The following is a 22,247-nucleotide window of genomic DNA, read 5'->3' as shown; positions in this document are numbered from 1 at the left end:
TGAGGGTCTGGGAGTGGGTGATGTCCTCTGGGCACTTTCTCCTTGCAACACATATTCCCAGAGCATCCAATGTGCTGGCAAACAAGCTGAGCAGCGCTCTTCTGACCCCGCACAAGTGGCCCCTGAATCCGCTAGTAGTGAAGCAGATCTTACGTTGGTGGGACCAACTGAACTGCAACCTGTTTGCTTCCCCTCTCAACCACAAATGCAGCAGCTACTTCGCCTTATAGAAGGGGAGTCCCCCCAGGGACACACTGACTCACGACTGGCCTTCGGGTCTTTCGTATGCCTTCCCTCCATTACTACTAATTCTGAGAGTTCTTCAGAAAGCAAGATGCCTTAGGATGCAGTTGATCCTCATTTTCCCCCTTCTGGGCCCCATCTGGCCTCGGCAGGTGTGGTTCCCTCTTCTACGGTCTCATCTGAAGCACCCCCCTTGGGTGCTCGATCCGGTCCCAGATCTGATTTCTCATCCGTCACTCCTTCCACTTCCAAATCTGCAGACCCTCCATCTGACAGCTTGGTTTGCCCAATTCCAGTAATTCTTGCTAAGCCAGGCTTGCATCTCCTGTGAAGGACAATATTGTTGCTTCTCAGAAATCTTCTACGAAGAAAGTTTACAGAGATAAGCAGAAGAGATTCTCTATGTTGGCTAAAGGCCAGAATCTGGATCCATTTTCAGTTCCTATTTCAGACATTCTTCTTTTCCTGGCTTCCCCTCTTTCAGGAGGGCACAATTTTTTCTCCGATAAAAGTCCAAATGGCAGCTATTTCTAATTTTCACGTTAATGAACAACCTACTTTCTCTTCTCGCCTCTGGAAGGCTTTCTTGAAAGATGTCTTTTTATTGCGTTCCCCCAGTCAAGGATGCTTCTCCACTGTTGGATCTTGCTTTGGTGCTGCAGTCTCTGACTCGGGCACCTTTTGAGCCTGTAGCATTCTGTGATCTCAAATTTCTTTTGTGGAATACTGCCTTTTTGGTGGCAATAGCTTCAGAGAAAAGAGTATCAGAGTTGCAGGCTGTTACCATCAAGCTTCCTCGTTTGATATTCCATAAAGATAGAGTGGCCTTGAGACACACTCCTTTCTTTATGCCAAAAGTGGCCACTGAAGCAAACCTCAGTCAGTCTATCCAACTCCCAGTTGTTGTTGTTGTCTTTCGGCTTTTCCCGGTTAGGGATCGCCACAGCAGAACTCTGGTCCGCTAATGATTGGCAGTAGATTTTCACGGTGCTGAGTTGCCAGCTTGTCTTTCGGAACACCACTCGACTCGCGGGGAGGACATGCAGACTCCACACAGAAGGCACTCCCCACACACTAGCTGAGAATCGAACGGGAGAACCTTTTGCTGTGAGGCAACAACACTACCGCTGCACCACCGCGGATTAGTCTATACAACTCCCAGTGTTGTTTCCCAATTATGCTAACAGGGGGGAATGCATTCTGCATACCTTAGATTTCATTGACAGCTTTGTTTTTATTTGCACTGAACTAAGTCGTTTTGTCTCTCAGACCAATTGTGTGTGGCCTTTTCAGTCAACAACAATGGTCTTGAGGTAGGGAAAGCAATTGACAGAGTAAGCTGGGACTTTATAAGCAGGGCAATGGAAGCATTTGCATTTCCTGAAACAAAAGGTTGATTAGGAGGATATATGATGGATTGGAGACAAAAATTGAAGTGGGTGGGGTCCTTTCTGATAATTTCTGCTTGGGCAGAGGAACCAGGCAGTTGTATCCTCTCTCCCCTTTGTTATTTATATTATATTCAGAACCATTGGCAAAGAAAATAAGGGACTCAGAAATTCAAGGACATAATTGGTATGGTAGTCAAGAAGAGGTGTCTGTTTTTGCAGATGATATTATTTTGTACTTGGCAGAACCAGAAAGAGACATTACAGTATTGTGGAACATTTTGAGACAGTTTAAAATCTTTTCATGATACAAAATGAATGATGCTAAAACAAAGGCAATAGCGGTAAATTATGTATCCACATATGAATTGGTTCAGCAATATCCATGTTTATGGGGACATGATAAAATGAAGTATTTAGGAGTATGGATTAAAAATGATTCTGGTGTGACATCTGTGAGTATGTGTTAAGAAACTAAACAAAAAATAATACAAAAACTGAGAAAATGGAAGCTTTGTTATATGGATAGTAAGATACAAGCAGATAAAATGTTTTTAGTCACATTAGTCTTATACACAGGTCAGGCATATTTTTATGAGCGAGAGAAGTTGTGGATAGGAATTAATAATGAGCTGAATGACTTTATTTGGGAGGGGAAGATGGCAAGAGTCAATTGGGATAAGCTGATTCTTCCAGTAGAAGGTGGTGGATTGGGATTACCTGATTTGAAGGGATATTTCAGAGCTGCATATTTAAGACTCCTATACACAGCACAAGCAGAAAACTATAATCCAAAGTGGAAAGGAGAGATGATGAAACAGGGGGGGAAGCTCAAGGAACAAGGAGAGACTGTAATTTTGGATGCAGGCCTCTAAGGAGAATAACAATAGTCATGCAGAATATTATATCTGTAAAGTAGCGGAAAGTATCCCAAGAACTAAGCCAACATGAGAATGGAGAAAGGGGGTATTGCCGATAGTGATGACTGCAATTAGGGATACAGACAGTAGGTGAAAGGGCTGGAATTTATTGGTGAAAACTGGCAAAGGAACCAAGGTATTGGGGACAAATAACTAGAGAGGGAAAGATGATAGAATGGGAAGAAGCCACAAATATATTTGCAATGCAGGTTAGAGATTGCCTTCCTTATCAAGGATTGATATCATAGAACAGGAAAAGAGAAAGAAATGGGGGGCTAAATGAAAGACCAGCACTGGTAGAGTTTTTAGTAGAATTTATAACAGAAGCTGCCATTAAAAAAGGAATAATTAGTAGAGCATGTAAAATATTGCATGATGACTGTAAGAATCACAGGAGATTAGAAAGGATTGGGAAGAAAGATTGGATAAGCAATTCACAAAGAAACAATGGGAGAATATGCCTATGTCTCCCAAATATGCAACAAAATCTAGAAGATTTAGGATTTTTGGTCGGAAATGTTTACATAGATATCTTTATACCCCAAGTAGACTCCAGGGAAGTTTTCCTCAGGTACACAGGAAATGTTGGAGGTATGACAGTGAAGAAACAGGTAATTGGGAACAGATTTTCTGGGAATGCGGTGAGTTGGTGTACTTTAAGGATTCCCTGTGTGATGTGCTGTCAGAGATGCTGGGTGGGCAGTTTGGTGTGATGAGGGAGATGATTTTTCTGAGTTATGATACAGAATCGGAATTGCCTGGACATGGTAAGACCTTGCTGTTAATTATGGTGGCTGCCAATAAAGCAGTTAGTATTAAATGGAAATCAAAATCTATACCAACTGTACTAGAAGTAATGAATATAGTAACAGAGATAAAACAGCTGGAATTGAGATATTTGGAAAACGGTAGGAGCAAACTACATAGGGAAAAATACGAATTGTGGGAACAATACATACAAGGGCGGAATGAGTTTTAAAAGAAGGCAGGACTTACATGAGCTGTGTTATGTTTGACTGAAAATAATTGGGTAGATTATAAGTGATGTATAATATTTGCAACTGGGAGTGTGTCAGTCTGGTTTGTGATGTAAAATGCTTGCAACTAGGATTGTGTCGGTGTGGTTTGTTTTCATTTATATAAGTGTATAATTGCCTGTGTCATAAGTGATGGTTTAATAAAGATTTTTCTTGTTTAAAAAAGGCAGGAATCAAATAATTTATGTAATGTTGCTTAGGTTATATAACATAATATATATATATATATATATATATATATATATATATATATATATATATATATATATATATATATATATATATATATATATATATATATATATATATATATATATATATATATATATATATATATATATATATATATATATATATATATATATATATATACACACACACACACACACGCACACACGTACATGTGTGTGTGTGTGTGTGTGTGTGTGTGTGTGTGTGTGTGAAGTATAATGGTTGTACATGTCAACTTAATACAGTTCGATTACTTTTACATAAATATAAATTTCCCTGTTTCACAAGTGATAATTCAGTAAAGGTGGTTAAAAAAAAGATCTTTTTTTAATAACAAATTTCCCCAAGAAGTGGGTAAACTTGAGTAAGTAATGCACTGGCTGAGGACTTCTGTTACTGACAATTTTGACATGGTTAAGACTTTCTGCCATCTTCCCAGTCTTCTAAAGATCGGTCAGCTGGAAGTAAAAAGCTGGTTTTCTATAGTCCTGTTGGTCCAATAAAAGGTATGATCTTCCCTCTTGTACATAGTACATTATGACAAAGTGTTTTATTTTTAGATAAAATCATCAGCTTGAGATTTGAAACATTTTGTCACTTCTTGTGTACTTACTTTCGTTTGCCATTTTACAATTATTTTACAGGAGTTCGGGTATTCCGGTCTAACCCAGCAGCCAGAAGCCTGAACTTTATTGGTGGTCCAGATGTTTTGCTTGGGTTGGTAGCTATGGCAGCTGACGATCATGCTATATATGCAGCCATAAAGGTCTTTCTCTGCATCCTGAACAGCAGCCCAGCTTCACAGAATTTAATGAAACACAATAGTGGCTACAAGGTAAGAGCTGTTGCTTTCTGTAATTGGCATAAATGTAGTTTTGGTAAAGTGCATCTGTACATATTTTTGTGAGTCTGAGTATGTGTTATTGTATATGTAGGTTTTTAATACTAAAAGTTTAATGAATGTAAAACGATGACTACCAGGGAATAAATGCTCCTCCACCAAGACCAGCAAGTAAAATAAACCATAAAGAAGCACAGGAGCAAACCAAGGCTATGAAAAATGATCCACATACATAAGGTTACACAGTCCAATACACAAAATCCACAGAGGCAGTAGTTGTAAGACAACCAAATTGATTTATTAGAATACAGAACTGGCAAGCGCTTTCACCCATCAGGGCTTCTTCAGACCAAAAACATCTCTACTAGTAAAGCACATGAATAAATACACCTATTAATTAATCAGTTAACTAAAACTATGACATCACATCCTGCACTCTAAAAATATATATTTATAATATATAGCAAAAAATGTATATACTTATTAAAATGCAGTATCAAGCATCAAATACATAACAAATAATTATAAAAACTATATAAAAAAATTCTATGAAAATCCTTATTCATATAAAAACTCATACAAAAACTAGAAATTATACTGAAAGGTGTGAGTTGAAGTGGATCATCAGGCACAGAGCAGATAAAAAGCCTGGCCTGAATGACAAGGTACCTCTAAGACCTGTGTTAAAGAATAGGAAACTGATACTTAAATAATGAAAGTTTTTGTATGAGTTTTTATATGAATAAGGCTTTTCATGGAATTTTTTATATAAAGTTTTTATAATTATTTATTATGCATTTGATTCTTGAGAATGCATTTGTTGAATAAGTATATACATTTTTTTACTATATACTATATATATTTTTTAGAGTGCAGGATGTGATGTCATAGTTTTAGTTAATTTATTAATTAAGAGGTGTATTTATTCATGCGCATTACTAGTAGAGATGTTTTTGGTCTGAAGAAGCCCTGTTGGGTGAAAGCGCTTGCCAGTTCTCTATTCTAATCAATCGATTTGGTTGGCTTACAACTATTGCCTCTGTAGATTTCATGTATTGGACTGTGTAACCTTATGTATGTGGATCGTTTTTCTTAGCCTTGGTTTGCTCCTGTGCTTCTTTGTGGTTCGTAAAAATTGAATGACCTTGTAAGTACATTCTACACACCTGCTGTTTTAGTCATAAAGCAACAGACTTTTTTTTCCAAAAAACGTACACTTTTGGGTCATATATATCCCTTCCTTTGGTCATTATTTTCACTCAGTAAAAATTGTATAAAATGATAATTGTAATGTAGACGGGATGGTCTAGGAATGAAATGGTACTAAGCTGTATACAGTACTTTGAAGCTCTGCATTTTCTGTCTTCAAGCACTGAAGGTTAAAATTACTAGCTTTCCATATCTGTTGTAACTAACATCTACAGTCGTTTATTCCGAAACCATTTTTAGCAATGTTGTTACCTTAAGTCAGATTTTTGCATAATCCCAGTATTTAAATAAAAAACTAAAATACATCATAAATAACATTATTTATTTGGATAAGCGTATTTTCACTCTTCCCTTTTATTTTGCTACCATCCAAAAACTTGCAATTAATAAAAATAGCACATTGTGAAAATATAAATAAAAAAATGTAAACATCATTATTTAACTATAGTTGTAATGTGATCATATTGGCATATTGTAAATTTTTTATTTAATTTATTTATTTAACATTTGTTTACCGGGAAAGTCCAACTGGACACAGGTCCTTTTTCAACGGAGCCCCTGGGAGAAAAGCTTCATGAGTGACAGTAAATTTTAATGCAGGAATTACAATAATCGATAAAGTATAAAGTAAAGAAAATGTAGTATACAAAAGAAAATACAAATTTGTTACAACATTACAACAAAACCTAGGCTTTGAACTTAGCTAGTACTATTTGTAAAGTATGACTTATGTCAGGATATAAGGTTAAGACAGGCTGGTAGGAATAAAAGATTAAACACTGGGGAAGAAGTTGGATATGGTTGGGGTATACTGTGATATATCAGAGCATTCACGAGGGGTTAGTACAGGAACATAGCCACTTATTTTTTTAGATATGCTTTAAGTGATGGCTTAAAGTGGTTAGTGGACGAGATTGAGAGAATGGAGTTAAGAAGGGAGTTCCATATGCGAGATATATCCCTGGAAAATAAAGATTCTCCTGCAGTGTTGTTGACCTTGGAGACGGTGAGTAAGTTCTTATTGTTAGAGCGAAGTGGTCTGCTGGAACTGCAAGGAAGGATGAGATTTTGTAGTGCAGGGATTATGGTTGGATGTGTTACAGTTTTGTGAGTTAGAGAGAGTTGGTTGTAAAGAATAATGTTGGGAAGTTCAAGCCAGTCTAGTATCCTTAAAGCTGTACAATGATGTGTTCTATATGGGCAGTCAGATGCAACTTAGCAGTTTTATTATAACATGCTTCTAGCTTAGTTAGGTCAGTTTTCCTAAGATTAGTTAAAATTGGAGAGGCATATAGTAGAGTGGAGAGCAGATGAGTTTGTGCTAATGTAATTTTGGTCAGGAGCCTTTTGTGTCTATATAGACTTCCAAGTTTCTTATGGACTTTTTTATTGTTAGGGAGACATGCAAGTTACTGACTTCCTTTCTCAAAAATGTAGGAAAGACAAACCCTTGGGCAGTCCTTGATTATTGTTCTTTTGTAAACTGCATTAAGTCATCTATTCCTTATTAAATCAAACTGTTCTTTATATTTCTTTGTTGTTTTAATGGTGTTCTGCTATAACCCCCCAATTACTTTCTAATGAATTAATTAATCAATCAATTTTTAAAATACAAGACCATTTTAAATAAGCCTTGGTATGCTTGCAGTACCCCGGTAAGTTCAGAAAGTAACTCCATTTTTTTGTTTTCTCATTAGTCAGGAAATAGGAAGGAGAGACAGACCTGAATGAAAGGAACAATTCAGAAAAATGTCTTTCACACATGAACATATCTTTGAAGAGAGCACTTCTGAAGAGCCTTCAGTTAGAAAAAGTCTAGTCAATACCTTTTATCATCAAGCCTGTGAAAATAAATCAGTTTAGTAAAACTTGGTTCACAGGACTTGTAAGTCGTAAATTAAATTGTTCTGTGAGACTGGTATTCTAACAAGGGAGTGTGGAGAGATTATTTGGCATCCTGGCTACTAACATGAGTTTCTTCATTTATAAGGGACAGCAGCATGGTGTAAGACAAGCTTAATGTTAATGCAGGTGGAACTTTGACTTTCTTCTTTGCTTCATTTTGGTTAAAAGAAGGGGCCTAGGTCATTTCTTCAGAGACACCCTCACTGGTTGACAGCATAATCCAGATGAAATAAGTGAATGTGAAAGCAGCTGTAAAGCCATTTCTTTGAACATAATATTAGTTAAATGCATAAAACACAACAGTACAAGTAATGACCACAGTATTTCTTGTGAGACAAAGTCCACTACACTTACTAAACATGGCCTAACACGCCACATTTTCAGTAACTCTAAACCTAACCAAATCCTGTCTTAGTTTCATTTAGTCCCACGGCTAATTCTTACTTCACTAATTTGCACATGTATTACAGCAGTCGGGTTCAGCCAAATAGCATCATTGCATTCAGTGTAGCATTCATACAAATTGCATATTCACATTCAGTGTAATATTTGCACACACTGAATATGATCAAAAGTATCCAATCTAACTTGCACCCTAAAAAAATATACAAGAGTACACTTTGCTACGCCATTTTGTTACCCTTTCCCTAACTACTTTTATTTCTCTTCTTGTAGCAGTATGTCCCTTATCTGCTAAATGCTGTTGTGTATGTGAATAGTCAACTGTTTGGGTGTTATGCGTTATGCTGCCATTTGCAAAATCATATTAGATATTCACCTGCTTTACTTATTGGCAGAGTACACAAAGCCTTATTAACTTATAATACTTGTTCTGAGTTTCATCCATTTGTTGTCTGATTTACTGTGACTATATACCATATGTAATACGTTTCTTAATATGATCATTATAACCCTTCTTAAAAGTCAATATCCTTGTGTGATGTGCTGCTAACATTTTTTTCTGTGGTAAAGCTGAATTGTATTTCCTAGGTGTCTGTTTTCCCCAACAGATCCTTAACTGTATAAACCAAGAAGCTGTCCAGTTTAACTGGACGTAGTAACCATAAAAAACACAGTTATCCAATCAATGAAGATAGCTCTTAACAGGTGAACCAGCTCACCATTCTGAGTAGTTACTGGACCGCATTCTGCATCAGCTGCTGTATGAACAAACAAACAAGCAAATAAGCAGATAAGACAGTTACACACCTACCTAAGTTACAGTTAGCTGGAAACTTTGCAAACAGGCTGACTGAATTTTTTTGCAATATGCAATCTTCTGTATCAACAGCATGCTGTTCTTAAGAGAAAGATCAGTAATTTCTTGACTTATCCATACCAAAGGGTAGAAAGGTCACACAGGTAAACCATTTACTAAAAACTACAAGAAAGACCTAACAAAGCTAGAATCTTCACTGGGTAATACCTTAAATCTCCTTTAGTCGAGGCTAAAGGGGATATATTCATATGTAGGAGTGACCCCTCAAGGACATGATAAGATATGTGTTGCCACAGTCGCACTTTCTTTTCTCTGACACAGACATAAAGTATAACCCACAAAATCTACATAAAAAGTAAGAAATAATCCCTAATGGAGTATTCATATGCATGTGCTTTGGGACTGTAACAAATGGTATGGAAAAAAATGCAAAACTGAAGGATATGAAGAGTAGTAGGAGAGCTGCTGTACTCCTTCACCACAAACTATGGAACTCACTTATTCCTTCTATAAGAAACACGGGCAGCACCACCACCTTCAAACAAACACTGAAAAATCATCTCAACTCTTCCTGACTATGTACCTGCTCTGTAACCTCACCTCTTCCTTCTCCTTGTATTAGAAACTAAATTCCTATGCTTTTTACTACTAGTGACTGATGATACTTTCTCCCTATTTATTATTTTTTTCTTTCATCACTTGTTGATACTGGCACAATAAAGTTGATTAATTTATCTTTGTTTTTACCACTTTGAATTCATCTGGCAACTAAGTAAATTCCTGCTTTTATGTATATATTCTGTGTATGTTACTGTAATCAAACCAACTAAATTCCTGACTTATGTACATTTTCTGTATATATTACTGTAACCACTATGTGTAACACTGTTTCTACTTCTGTACCAATTAATGTTTAATTTTTTTTCTGCATCTATGTTCTTGTCAGAGCTTTTCTCCCTGGTCCTCTACCGAAAATGGGCTCTTTTAGTCCCAGTGGACTTTCCCGGTAAACAAATGCAATAAATGAATGTGTGAGTTTGTACACATAAACACACACACACACACACACACACACACACACACACGGATATGGGTCTACTTTGAATTATTGAATTTACACTTTACCGAAATTTAAACCAATGAGATGAGTACTTTGAAAATGGACATTGCCAAACCTTCACTTTGCCAAAGTTTACATCAGCGCAACACCAGCTGCTACAACAAAACAAAAAAAATATACATTTTCTTACACTTTTGCAGGGAGGCAACCCCCTTGCACCCCCCCTGTAAATTATATATACCAACTCCAAGATCGCATTACAGCGAGGAAAAGGATACATTTCCCGATACTCATTGTACCAAGATTTCCATTCAGAATCTCCAAGCAATGTGAAACATTCACAGCAGGTGTTTTATTGATATAAACTTTGGAAAAGTGAAGGTTCGGCAGTCTCCGGTTTCATGGTACTCATCTTGTTGCTTTAAGTTTTGGTAAAGTGTAATTTCAATAATTCAAAAGAGACCCATATATATTTTTGTGAGGTCCCCCACTCTGGGCAATTAATCAAGGAGCCTGAATCCTAGCCAGAGAACTGGAGAGGGATGTTCACTTGGAATACAAATGGATACACTCAGTATTTCCAGATGCAGACCTCTCTGCATCAAGCACAGTTTCCCTTAAGAGGACTTAGGGAATAGACTCAGTCCAGGAGCTGGTTCCTCTCTGTATCTCTCTAGACCCCCAGTAAGACTTCCCACTGGTACAGCATATGGTTGAGTTCTTAGCTGGAGTTCAAAACTATTTCCTCCCATGCCCTCTCTGTCAAAGCAGTGTTTTGTGTCCCTGCTCCAAGCAGCTGACACATACAGTCTTTGAGAGTTGATTTGCACACACACACACACACACACACACACACACACACACACACACACACACACACACACACACACACACACACACACACACACACACACACACCTACCTACCTACCTGGGAAAGGCTGGCACAGATTCATCTGCTGTGCCCCCTTCTGCCTAGACTATAATGTAGTCATCACTGCCACCAGAACCCCTGCCAGCTACTTTAAGGCTCTTACAAAGGTACCCAATTATACTGAGTGAAGTTAATGTTAATACAAATGGTAATCTTGACCAAACAGCAAGGCTTTCAGGAGAAGCCAGAGTTATCACTAAATAAATGCGTGCAAATACTCTCAAAAATTAAATAGTTTCTAAAAAAGACCAGCCACAATGAAACGTTTAATTATGTTTTATAATAAATAAAAGAACAAGAAAATACTAAATATCTATTTACAGTAAACACCAGAGTTTCAGTCATAGAGAATTTTAAAAATAATAATACAGGTCCCTTCACAGCAGTTATTTTTGCATTCACTGTGAATAAATAGTGGAAGCACAGTAACTGGCATAATCCCTGCCATTAAAGTACAAAGCTGCTTACCTTCATTACTTAGTCAAACTCTTGATACTTTTTTTCCAGCTCTTATCTCCTAGGTAGGGCTCTTCCCTGTCCACTCCCCCTCGCTTCATTTGGGCTCGTTTCGCTCTCCTACCCTACCCCCTATTCCCACCCATCCCCTAGCTCCATTTCCTTTATACCTAACCTTACCACACCCACACCCAACTCCCATCCCTCAGCCAATCACACAAACCACCCCCCATTTGCTCTCATATTACACAATCTACACATAGTGCCTCCTCACTCAAAATGTTGCTACAATCCATACTATTAGGACCCCTACACGTTCCACAGGGTTATCTCTGTACAGGTCTACCACATCTAACAAATGAAACACGTGCTCCCATCAAATAATTCTAACACTAGCACCCACCATCACAGCCCATCTAACCTCACCCTACTTGAACAACATTACAATCCGCAACATAAGTAACCTCACCTCAGCCTCACTTTTAGCATTCATTAACTACCTGTTACTCATCTCACCCTCACTCTTTAACTTCACCACCTATGACCTACACCCCTACAAACTCCTTCATAATCAAAGCAAATCTAGGGTAGCCCTACAGTGTGACTTAGCTTTCTCCAGATACCTACAAACATTTATAAACATTGTCTCTCACCTGCTATGCTGTGGCAAGATCAACCCCAACACAGGTCCAATAACAAGTCCTACAAATCACCAGAATCAACCTAGAACTAGTACTAGCCTACTTAAGAGAAAATCCGATACTCTAATAATAAATCATAACATAAGAAGCATCCCTAACAAAACCACTGAGCTCCATGCAACCCTAGTATTATACTTACCTGACATCATCTTCCTCACAGAAACATGGCTTAAACCACATATTAAAAATGAAGAAGTACTTCCCCCAGGTTATAGCATACCACAGAAAGACCGTACAGCTAAAAGAGGAGGTGGAGTCCCTCTCCTATATCAGAACAACATCAGTGTTGATCTATTTAACATAGAAATCCCTGCATTTAATAATGCAGAGATCCTACTTGGTAAGGTAAGACTAAATGCACAAAAACAGCTAAATATATTAGGATCATAAAAAATCCACTACCAATCATTAGCGGACCGGAGTTCCGCTGTGGCGACCCCTAACCAGGAAAAGCCGAAAGACACAAACAAACAAATATCCCTCCGGGAGATAACATCAAAACTGTAGAATCTCTTCTCCCGTGGACATCAGAAACTCTCCCCCATGAAACCATTATACGAGGTGACTTTAATATTGATTGGACCTCACTTAAATCACCCCACCCCTCAAATCATATTAACCTTTACGGATTCTCACAGCTGATACAAACCCCTACTAGGGTAGACAAAACCTCAAAAAAAAAATCCGTACTAGACTGGATTCTCACCAATCGCCCATCTTTCACCCTACTTCCTGACACTCTAAGCGACCCTCTCCCAACCTTCTTCTTCAGAGACCAAACTAAACTCACTAGAACTAGCTTTCTTAAATACATCAGATACACTAAAAACTTCAGGGCTGACGACCTTACTACAGCCCTTAAACACTCTAATTGGTCCCCTCTTTTAACACTTCCTTTAGATGAAACAATTAAGTATTTCAACACTGTCTTCCTAGGCCTTCTCAACCAATTTGCTCCACCAAGACAGATCCGCACTAAAACCATCTATGCCCCATGGCTTTCCAAGAGCACTAGGCAACTTATGAAACAAAGGGACAAAGCATGGGACACCTGGTGCAAAAACAAAACTACTCCTAATAGGCAAACATTCTTACAACTGAGAAACACTGTAAATATACAAATCAGACTAGACAAACAAAAGTACTGTAGTGAAGTTCAAGCTAAGCATAATACCAACCTACAACAGTTCTGGGTCACTATAAACAGTATTCTCCAACCAGGTAAATCACTAAATCCTCATCCAAACATAGACACCACCTCTATAAACACAGCCACCCAATTCAATGAGTTCTTTACCAACTCTGTATTAAAGCTGTCAACAAACCCACACTCCTCAACCCCCACTATACTATATAACCCATAAAATAACGCTAACTCATTAACCTTTCAATCTGTACCAACTTACACCATCTATAGACACCTAACCAAACTTAAACCCACCACTTTAGCAGTAGACAAATTAGCTGCCAGATTCCTACAAATAGCCACCAAAGCCATTTTCTACCCAGTCTCTATAATCATTAACAGATCAATCTCAGAACAAAAGGTGCCACTTCTCTGGAAAATTTCCTACATTATACCAATACACAAAGGAGGCAACTCCACTGACCTAACAATCTAGCTATACTTTCCCCACTGGCTAAAATACTGGAAAAATGTATCCACACCCAGGTCCTAACACATCTTCTCTCCAAAAATCTTCTTGCCGAAACTCAACATGGATTCTGCCCCAACCATAGCACTACCACTCGACTCATCAATTTTAATAACTTAGTAAATATGTAATGCAACAACGACCAAATAGTGTCAGCAGTTTTCCTTGACTTATCAAAGGTGTTTGATACAGTCTCCCATACAAAACTAATAACATCACTATCAGAATTAAAACTAACTACCCCCACTGTATTATGGTTTCAAGACTATCTCTCCCAATGCCAAAAAGCTGTTCAGTGGAAAAATTCCCTTTCACCCCTACTTCCTGTACAACTAGAAGTACCCCAAGGATCAATCCTAGGACCCCTACTTTTCACTATATTTACAAATAATATTCACAATGCCGCCCCTCTAGCAAACCTGGTTCAATACACTGATGACTCCACTTTAATCTGCTCTGCCCCCACCCTCCAAAAACTTCAAATCAAGACCCAAGAAGCCTTTACATCCATCAAAACCTGGCTTACAAACTCCCAGCTAATACTAAATCCTAAAAAGACCCAACTTATGCTCTTTCATCCTTCCAAAGCAGCAGCACCTACTCCCCCAGTCTCTATTTATTTATTTATTGCATTTGTTTACCAGGAAAGTTCACTGGGCCAGAACTGAGCCCATTTTCAGTGGAGGCCGGGGAGAAAAGCTCCACATGTAATTACATAACAAAGAAAAATTAAGCACAATCCATACAGAGTATATTGAAGTAGAGGTAGCAATTAAATAAAGTAATAACTGCATACAGTAATTTGGTAATAACATTGCATATATTAATAATAGTGAAGAATTGTTTAATATCATGGTACTAGTATAGGAATAGAAGTTTTAGATAATAGATAAGATTATTAGCAGAGAGAGGAAATTAGCTTAAGAGAAAAAAAGGAGGCAGGAGGCTAAAAGTAGGGATATCTCAGGCTAAAGTGCCAGCAGAAGGAGATTATGTGACTGAGACAAGGGGAACATAGACTGGTTGTAGAGTGAAGAAGAGTAGGATCTTGAGGGGGTCAAGTTTTGTCGTTGTAAGTAGGGGTACAGGTGCATATCCAATTTGAAGAGAGATTAAGTGTAAGGGTTTTTTTAAAAGCAGTGGAATTACTGGTAGTTCTGAGTGAAGAAGGGAGAGTATTCCATAGCTTAGAGACAGTAAAGGAATACAGCATTTAACCAGCTGAGAGTTTGGGTTTATCAGTGTTTAATAGCATTTTGTTACAAGCCGCGGTGGTGCAGCGGTAGCGTTGTCACCTCACAGCAAGAGGTTCTCCCGTTCGATTCACGACTGGAGCACCTTCTGTTTGGAGTCTGCATGTCCTCCCCGCAGTCGAGTGGTGTTCGAAAGACATGCGTGAATGGGCGTGCCTTCGTTGAAGGTTGGGTGTCAGGCTGGCACCTCGGCACCGTAAAAATCTACTGCCAATCATTAGAGGACTGGAGTTCCGCTGTGGCGACCCCTAACCGGGAAAAGCCAAAAGAAGAAGAAGTGTTTAATAGCATTTTGTTTTCTGACCTTAGGTGTCGATTTGGATGGTATATTGTCAGAATATGGGAGAGGGATGGGCAGGCTGCTGGGTAGTAAATACGTTTATGGGCAGTAGTTAACTGTAGGTATGTGTGGTGATGGGGAATTCGATCCAGTTTAGGTGATGTAGTGTGTAACAGTGGTGGGTGGAGAGTTTAGCATTTGTAGCAAATTTGGCAACTTTGTTGTAGCATGAATTGAGTTTAGTTTTTAGAGAAGACTGAATATTGGTGATGATTGAGGGGGCCATATAAGAGAGATGGAAGCAGGAGTAATGAGGCAAGAGCCTTTTTAGCATAGAAGCAAAGAAAGTAGTTGTGCCTATAAAGGGTTCTTAGTTTCTGATGTGTTTTTTTTTTTTTTTTTTTTTTGATGTTGTTGTGGATATGAAGGTCAAAGGTTAGGTTGTCGTCAGTGATGACACCGAGTAATTTGGTATTGGGAACAACTTCAATTACAGCATTGTTTTGGGAATGAACAGTGAAATTGGACTTGTTAACTGGGCTGGATTTTTTGGGGGTGAATATTAAGAGTTTAGTTTTATTGGGATTAAGGGCGAGATGGTTCTGTGATATCCAGGATTCAGTTGAGGAGAATGCTTTTTGGGTAAGTTGCTGAAGTATAGAGGCAGATTTAGAAGAACAGATAATAGTAGAATCATCTGCATATTGGATTACAGTACTGTGGGCAAGAGATGTGTGGAAGTCATTGATGAATATACTAAATAAGAGGGGGACCCAGTATGGAACCCTAGGGTACCCCAGTATTGGTGCTGGTAAAAGGTGAGGAGCAGTGCTGCCAAATAGTTGCTTGTTGCCTGTTTGTGAGATAGTTGGAAAACCAATGAAGGGTGGAGGGAGTGGTGCCAAGATTTGAGAGTTTAGAAAGCAGAAGGGAGTGGGAAACTGTGTCGAATGCTTTTGATAGATCAAGAAAGAGTGTGGAGACTATGGATCCATCATCCCTAGCTGTATTAACTGTGTTCAGGAAGGAAATGAGGGCAGTGTTAGTGCTATGACCTGGCCTAAAGCCATGTTGAGTGGAAGAAAGGAGGTGGTGTTTAGTCACATGACTAAGGAGCTGAGTGTGAATGCACTTCTCAAGTATTTTTGAGATGGGGGAGAGAATGGCGATAGGTCAGAAGTTAGCAATGTCAGAGTTATTTCCATCTTTATGAAGTGGGAGAACATATGCCTTTTTCCAGATTTCAGGTATACGTGATTCCTGGATGGACCTATTGAGGAGAATGCTGATGGGATAAGCTATGGAGGTGGCAGAAATTATAAGTATTCTGCTGGTAGGTTATCTGGGGCATAGGTGCATGGTTTTAGTTTATGAAGGAGTTTTTGTATGGTGGAGGTAGGTATGGGAGAGAGTGAGAAAGTGGGTAATGTAGTAGTTGGGTTATGTAGTATTGTAGGGTTTGATTGGTCTGTGTTGATAGGCGAGAGGATGGTAGTAAGCTTACCAATAGTGTCGATGAAGTAAGAGTTAAAGAGAGAGGCTAACTCACAGGGTGTGTTTTCTGGATTTGGACATGGATTATGGATAGTCCCAGGATGGAGTAAGGAGTTGATTGCTCCCCAAAATTTCTTGGGGCTGTGATTATGTTGGATTTGAAGGGTTTGGAAGTATTCTTTTTTTGTTTTTAAGTACTGATCATTTGGCCCTATTGCAAAGTTGTTTATATTGCATGAGGTTGGAAGGAGTTTTGTTTTTTAGCCAAGCTTTCCAGGCTTTGTCTCTAGAGGACATAATTTGCTTTGTTGACTTGAAAGCTAGTTAGCATGTTTTGTTTTGATTCTTCTTAGCCGGAGAGAGGCAAGTTTATTTAGGATACTAAGAAATGTGGAATTAAAGAATTCCACACCTTCATTAAGAGGGAGAGATTTTAGTGGATTCCAATTAACATTGAGCAAAATATCATTAAAGGTATTTGGGGAGAATTGGGAAAGATTATGGGTTTATCTGTATTGGAGTGTGTTTGGTAGAGTGGTGGGCTTACGTATTATGAATGCTGGTGAGTTGGCACTTATACTGTCTGCAAGAGTACCAGAGTTGGAAATCTTATCGGGGTCAGAAACCATGATCCAATCCAGGATTCAACCTTTCCTTTTTCTACTGCTAGGTCTGGTAATATTTGAAATAAGTTGGGTATAAATGTGAAGGTTGATGTCAGAGGAGAGGTTGTTATTGGACATGTCTAACCAGTTAATATTAACTTCACCTAGGATAATGGTTTCAGTTTTTATGTTATTAGTTGTCCAGGCAAGAATGTCTTCAAGAATGGGAATATTGCCTGGAGGAATGTTAGGACTATGATACATAGGTTTTTGTAGTAATTTAGTCTGAGGTAGGTGATAAGTAACTCTGCGGTGGAAAAGAAGGGAATGGGCTTTAAATATGGGATCACTGTAAAGGTGCTAGGATATAATAAGGCGATGCCTCCACCTTTTTTGTGGAGTGTATCTGTTCTAAGACAGGAGTAATGTCAGGGAAGAAATTCAGAGTCCTTCATATGTAGTTTTAGCCATGTCTCGGTTATGGCTGTAAAGTCTGGTTTATATTGACTTAACCATGCATGTAGAAGAGGGATTTCTGCATCAGATAATACCCCTTTCTCCCCCGTCACACAGACCAAATTACTAGGGGTCATTATTGGCAATAATATGAAATCTGACAAACACATAGCTCATACAATAACCAAAATCAACAAAAAACTAGGTACTCTACAGATGTAAAATCTTCCTAACCACCAATAGTAAAGTTACCCTAGCTCTTACCCATCTTCTCTTACCTTACGTATGCTTCTCCTGTCCTAATGAATCCAAACAAGCAGTTTAAACAAGCTATCAGTATGCTACAACAAAATAGCAAAATTCGCCACAAACTCCTCCTACCGCATCCACCACTGTCAGTCCCTAAAACAGCTTTCCTGGCTGGAACTTCCTAACACCTTAGCTCTAAACCAACTTCTTCTAGCTCATCAAATATTGCGCCAACCTGACAAAACTCCAGCCTTACTAGACCTGATCACCCTTTACTCCAATAACCCCGAACTTAGATCCACTAACAAGGCACTAATCACAATCTCCAAAAGCATTACAGCTCTGGTGACTCCCTGTATTCTAGCAACATTGCCAAGACTTGGAACTCCCTACCACTACAAATCAGGTTACAACCTAACAAAAACCATCTTCAAAAAGCAGCATATTTCCCACATAAACAACTCCTGGACATGCAACTGCCTAGCACCTGGCTGACATATTCTAACTCTTTTCCCCTACCCACTATCCAGTGACCTCTTTAAAACTCCACTGCACTATGTATTATCACACGTTACTTACCAGCTCACTGCCGCCTACTCCCCACTGTCCCATCTATACCCATTAACTCTCCCATAGACTAAGTTGACAAGCTTTCCCTTAAATGTTAGTGCACCTCATATGAACTTTTCTATATTCTCTTCCTTTTTTCGTTTTCCTTTCTTTTCTTATCTTCAAGATTATCTCTACTAAACCTACTGTTTGAGCAACCATCATATGTTACTACCTGCTATACTTTATTTATTTTTATTTTATTTTACATTTGTTGACCGGGATAGTCCGACTGGATACATGTCCATTTTTAGTGGAGGCCCGGGGAATAAAAGCTCCAAGGTCAGCATTTTAGATTAAAAATACAGTATTTACGGTTTACCACCACATAACTGAACATACGGCAGTCTAACCCAACAATGATCGATTCCAGTAACCAAATTTTTGCATGTCAAACGGTCAGAATGTTGCAAAACCACCAAATGCGACATATTTGACCACTCTACATCCAAAACGAGTGCTAACATGGGTCACAAAGGGGGCGCGGGTTTGCGATTCGATACAGTTGTGTTCAGAAATGTGCATATTTGCCGCACTCCTTTCGGTCATCAGGGCTTGGCCATCCGTCCAGTTATGCGGCGGTAAACCGTATTTACAGTAGTTAACACATCTAAGCAAGCAGTTAAGTTTAAGATACAATATGTACAGAAGTTACATACCTAAGCAAATTATAGAAATTCCAGGGTTAAAAAAAATCCAGAGAGTAGGTCATCATTAAGTAACACAGGTCAGCTAAAAATACTGTTATTAACCCATACAGTAAGTTACAGATGCAATATTTACAGTGGTTACATACCTAAACAAGTTTAGAGTTAAATGTAGTATAGGTCAGGATTAGTGTCAAAGGTAGGCTAAAATTACTGTTTTTGTCTCAGTGTCAGGGAAAGTTAGTCAGGTTTGCTACATTGACGTAGCCAGTTTAGTTTCAGATGTTGTTTGAGTCTAGTCTTGAATTGACAGTGAGGTGAGCAAAGAAAGTTTGGGTGGGAGAGAGTTCCAGGATCAGCCTACAGAATTTGTGAAGAGAGAGTCACTGATGGAGTTATTAGTTTTGATGGTTTGGACTAGTAATTTATTAGAGGATTGAAGAGGTCGGGGATTGTGATAGGGGGTGATAATATTTTTAAGACCAGGACTATTGTCAGGATTGTAAAGGATCTTATAGGCAGTAATCATAAGGTTATACTGGATCAAGCTGGGTAATTCTAGCCACCCAAGCTGGTTGAGGTTGATACAATGATGAGTCCTATAAGGCAGGCCAGTGGCAAATCTGTCAATATGGTTGTAGCAAATAGAGAGTTTGTTAAAGATAGATTTGTTTAGATTGGAGAGTAATGGGAATGTATACAGAAGAGTTGAAAGTAGGTGAGAGCGAGGTATGGCAAATCTAGCAGGAGGGGTTAAGAACGCTTTTATACTGTAAAGTGAGTCTAGTTTTTTATTGATGATCTTAATGGATTGATTAACATGTAGGTCAAATTTAAGATTATCATCGATGATAACACCTAACAGTTTTGTAGAGGAGTCTGGGAAGATTATTATGCCATTATTAGATTTAATGGTAAAAGTGAATGCTGTAGACCTGTGTGTTGGTGAGAAAAGCAACAGTTTCGTTTTTTGGGGATTTAGAATCAGACGACGACCAGAAAGCCAGTTTTCAATTGTGCTGAAGGTGGTTTGTGTAGCTGACCACAGCTTATTTGGAGATGTGGCTGAGCATATCAGAGTGGAGTCGTCAGCGTATTAGACACAGCTGACTTTAGGGATAGCAGTACAAAGGTCATTAATGAAGATGGAGGATAGAAGGGGCCCTAGTATAGATCCCTGTGGTACACCTATTGTGTTGGGTAGGAGTTTAGAAAGTTTGTTTTGCTAAGGGCAGCCTGCTGTCTATCATTCAGATAAGATTGGAACCATTGAATAGCTGTAGTATCTAGGCAGAAAGTTTTCAGGGTGTGGATTAGTAAATGGTGAGTCACCATATCAGATGCCTTGGAGAGATCCAAGAAAAGGGCAGAGGATATGTTATTGTTATTGCGATTATTGTCTGTGGTATTGGAGAAGGCTAGAAGGGCGGAAGTAGTGCTGTGGTGAGGTTGGAAGCCGTGCTGGAAGTCTGCTATGAGGTTATTCTGAGTTAGGTGGTGCATCAGTTGTCTATGGATACATTTTAAGATAATTTTTGCAAGTGGGGATAGTATTGCTTTTGGCCTATAATTTGATAACTCAGTAGAGCTACCTCCTTTGTGAAGTGGGATTACATAGGATATTTGCCAAACAATAGGGAGTTGATCAGCGAAGAGTGTAGTTGGTTTTAGTTTTTTAATCAAGGTATGGATAAGTGAGGTGGCAACTGGTTGGAATCTAAATGTGAGTTGGTTTCTGGGGGTGTTACTTTCATGGCTAGGGGAGCAGGGAAGTAGTTGGCTCGCTAGGGCTTGAATAGTCTCAGTAAAGAAACGGATAAAACTGTCGGAGACTTCCTCAGAAGGTTTCTCAATGGTGGCTGCAGGGACTGGGGTGGAAGTTTGTCCAGGATGTAATAGTTTATTTAAACTTGCCCAGAACTTCTGAGGGTTGTTTTGATTTATTTCCTGTAGATTATAGTAGTAGCTTTTTTGTCTTGTAGAATTTCTTTTTTTAGTATTGTTCCTTATTTGGACCCATCTCAATACCGAAAGATTGCCAAATTCTGGTAATGGCCACACAAGTAAAAAAAACGCACTCTCCAAAACTAAGAATACAGCATCCATGGGACCAGACGACATCCCAGGCTGTGTACTACATGAACTACAAAATGAATTGGCACCTCACCTAAGTGTCATGTTTAATCATAGCCTCACCTCAGCCTTCGTGCCCACTGAGTGGCGCACAGATACAGTTATCCCACGCCACAAGGGGGGATCCACTTTGGATCCCAGGAACTACCGCCCCATCAGTCTGACAAGCCTGATCTGCAAGGCCATGGAACGTATTATCATGGAATTTATAAACAAAGACATTGGCAACCTTCAAACACGGGCCACTATGCAGTTTGGGTTCGTGAAGAGCCCATCTTGTCTCCTGAACCGAATTGACTTCTTTGAATCAGTCTCCAGAGCTGTGGACAAGGGAAGGTGGTCCACACAGCCTATCTGGATCTCGCCAAGGCCTTCAACACCATCCCCCACTCTGGAATCATAGATAAACTTACTAAGCTGGGCATTGATCCCTACATCACTCGATGGGTTGCCAGCTGGCTTACTGACAGAACCCACACTGTAAAGGTAGCCGACTCCAAATCCAGCTCCAGACAAGTGACAAGTGGAGTACCTCAGAGTTCAGTCCTGGGACCGCTCTTGTTTGGCATCTACTTCTCTGAAGTACAGGCCAACAGTAAGGGACTCTGGCTAACAAAGTTCACAGATGACTGCAAACTGGGAGCCATTATTGAATCCCCAAATGATGTGGATATTCTACAAAAGGGCCTTACAGAAACAGATGCTTGGTGCCAGAGCCATGGG

The 22,247-nt window shown here is 39.0% G+C and overlaps 1 protein-coding gene across 1 annotated transcript in view; it reads left to right on the top strand.

Annotated features, from left to right (window-relative positions):
- The window catches only part of WDFY4 (WDFY family member 4), a 4,454,583-nt gene that overhangs the window by 1,566,029 nt on the left and 2,866,307 nt on the right, over positions 1-22,247 (top strand). Inside the window, exon 20 of the mRNA XM_044055648.1 lies at positions 4,464-4,654. Coding sequence (XP_043911583.1) covers positions 4,464-4,654 — 191 coding nt within the window. The remainder of the gene's footprint in view (positions 1-4,463; positions 4,655-22,247) is intronic.

This window comes from Protopterus annectens, chromosome 14.part0 (assembly GCF_019279795.1).
Source record: "Protopterus annectens isolate FY-2018-M chromosome 14.part0, PAN1.0, whole genome shotgun sequence".
Taxonomy (NCBI): domain Eukaryota; kingdom Metazoa; phylum Chordata; order Ceratodontiformes; family Protopteridae; genus Protopterus; species Protopterus annectens.
Note: the sequence above shows the minus strand (reverse complement) of the source record. Positions and strands in the feature narration are given on the sequence as shown.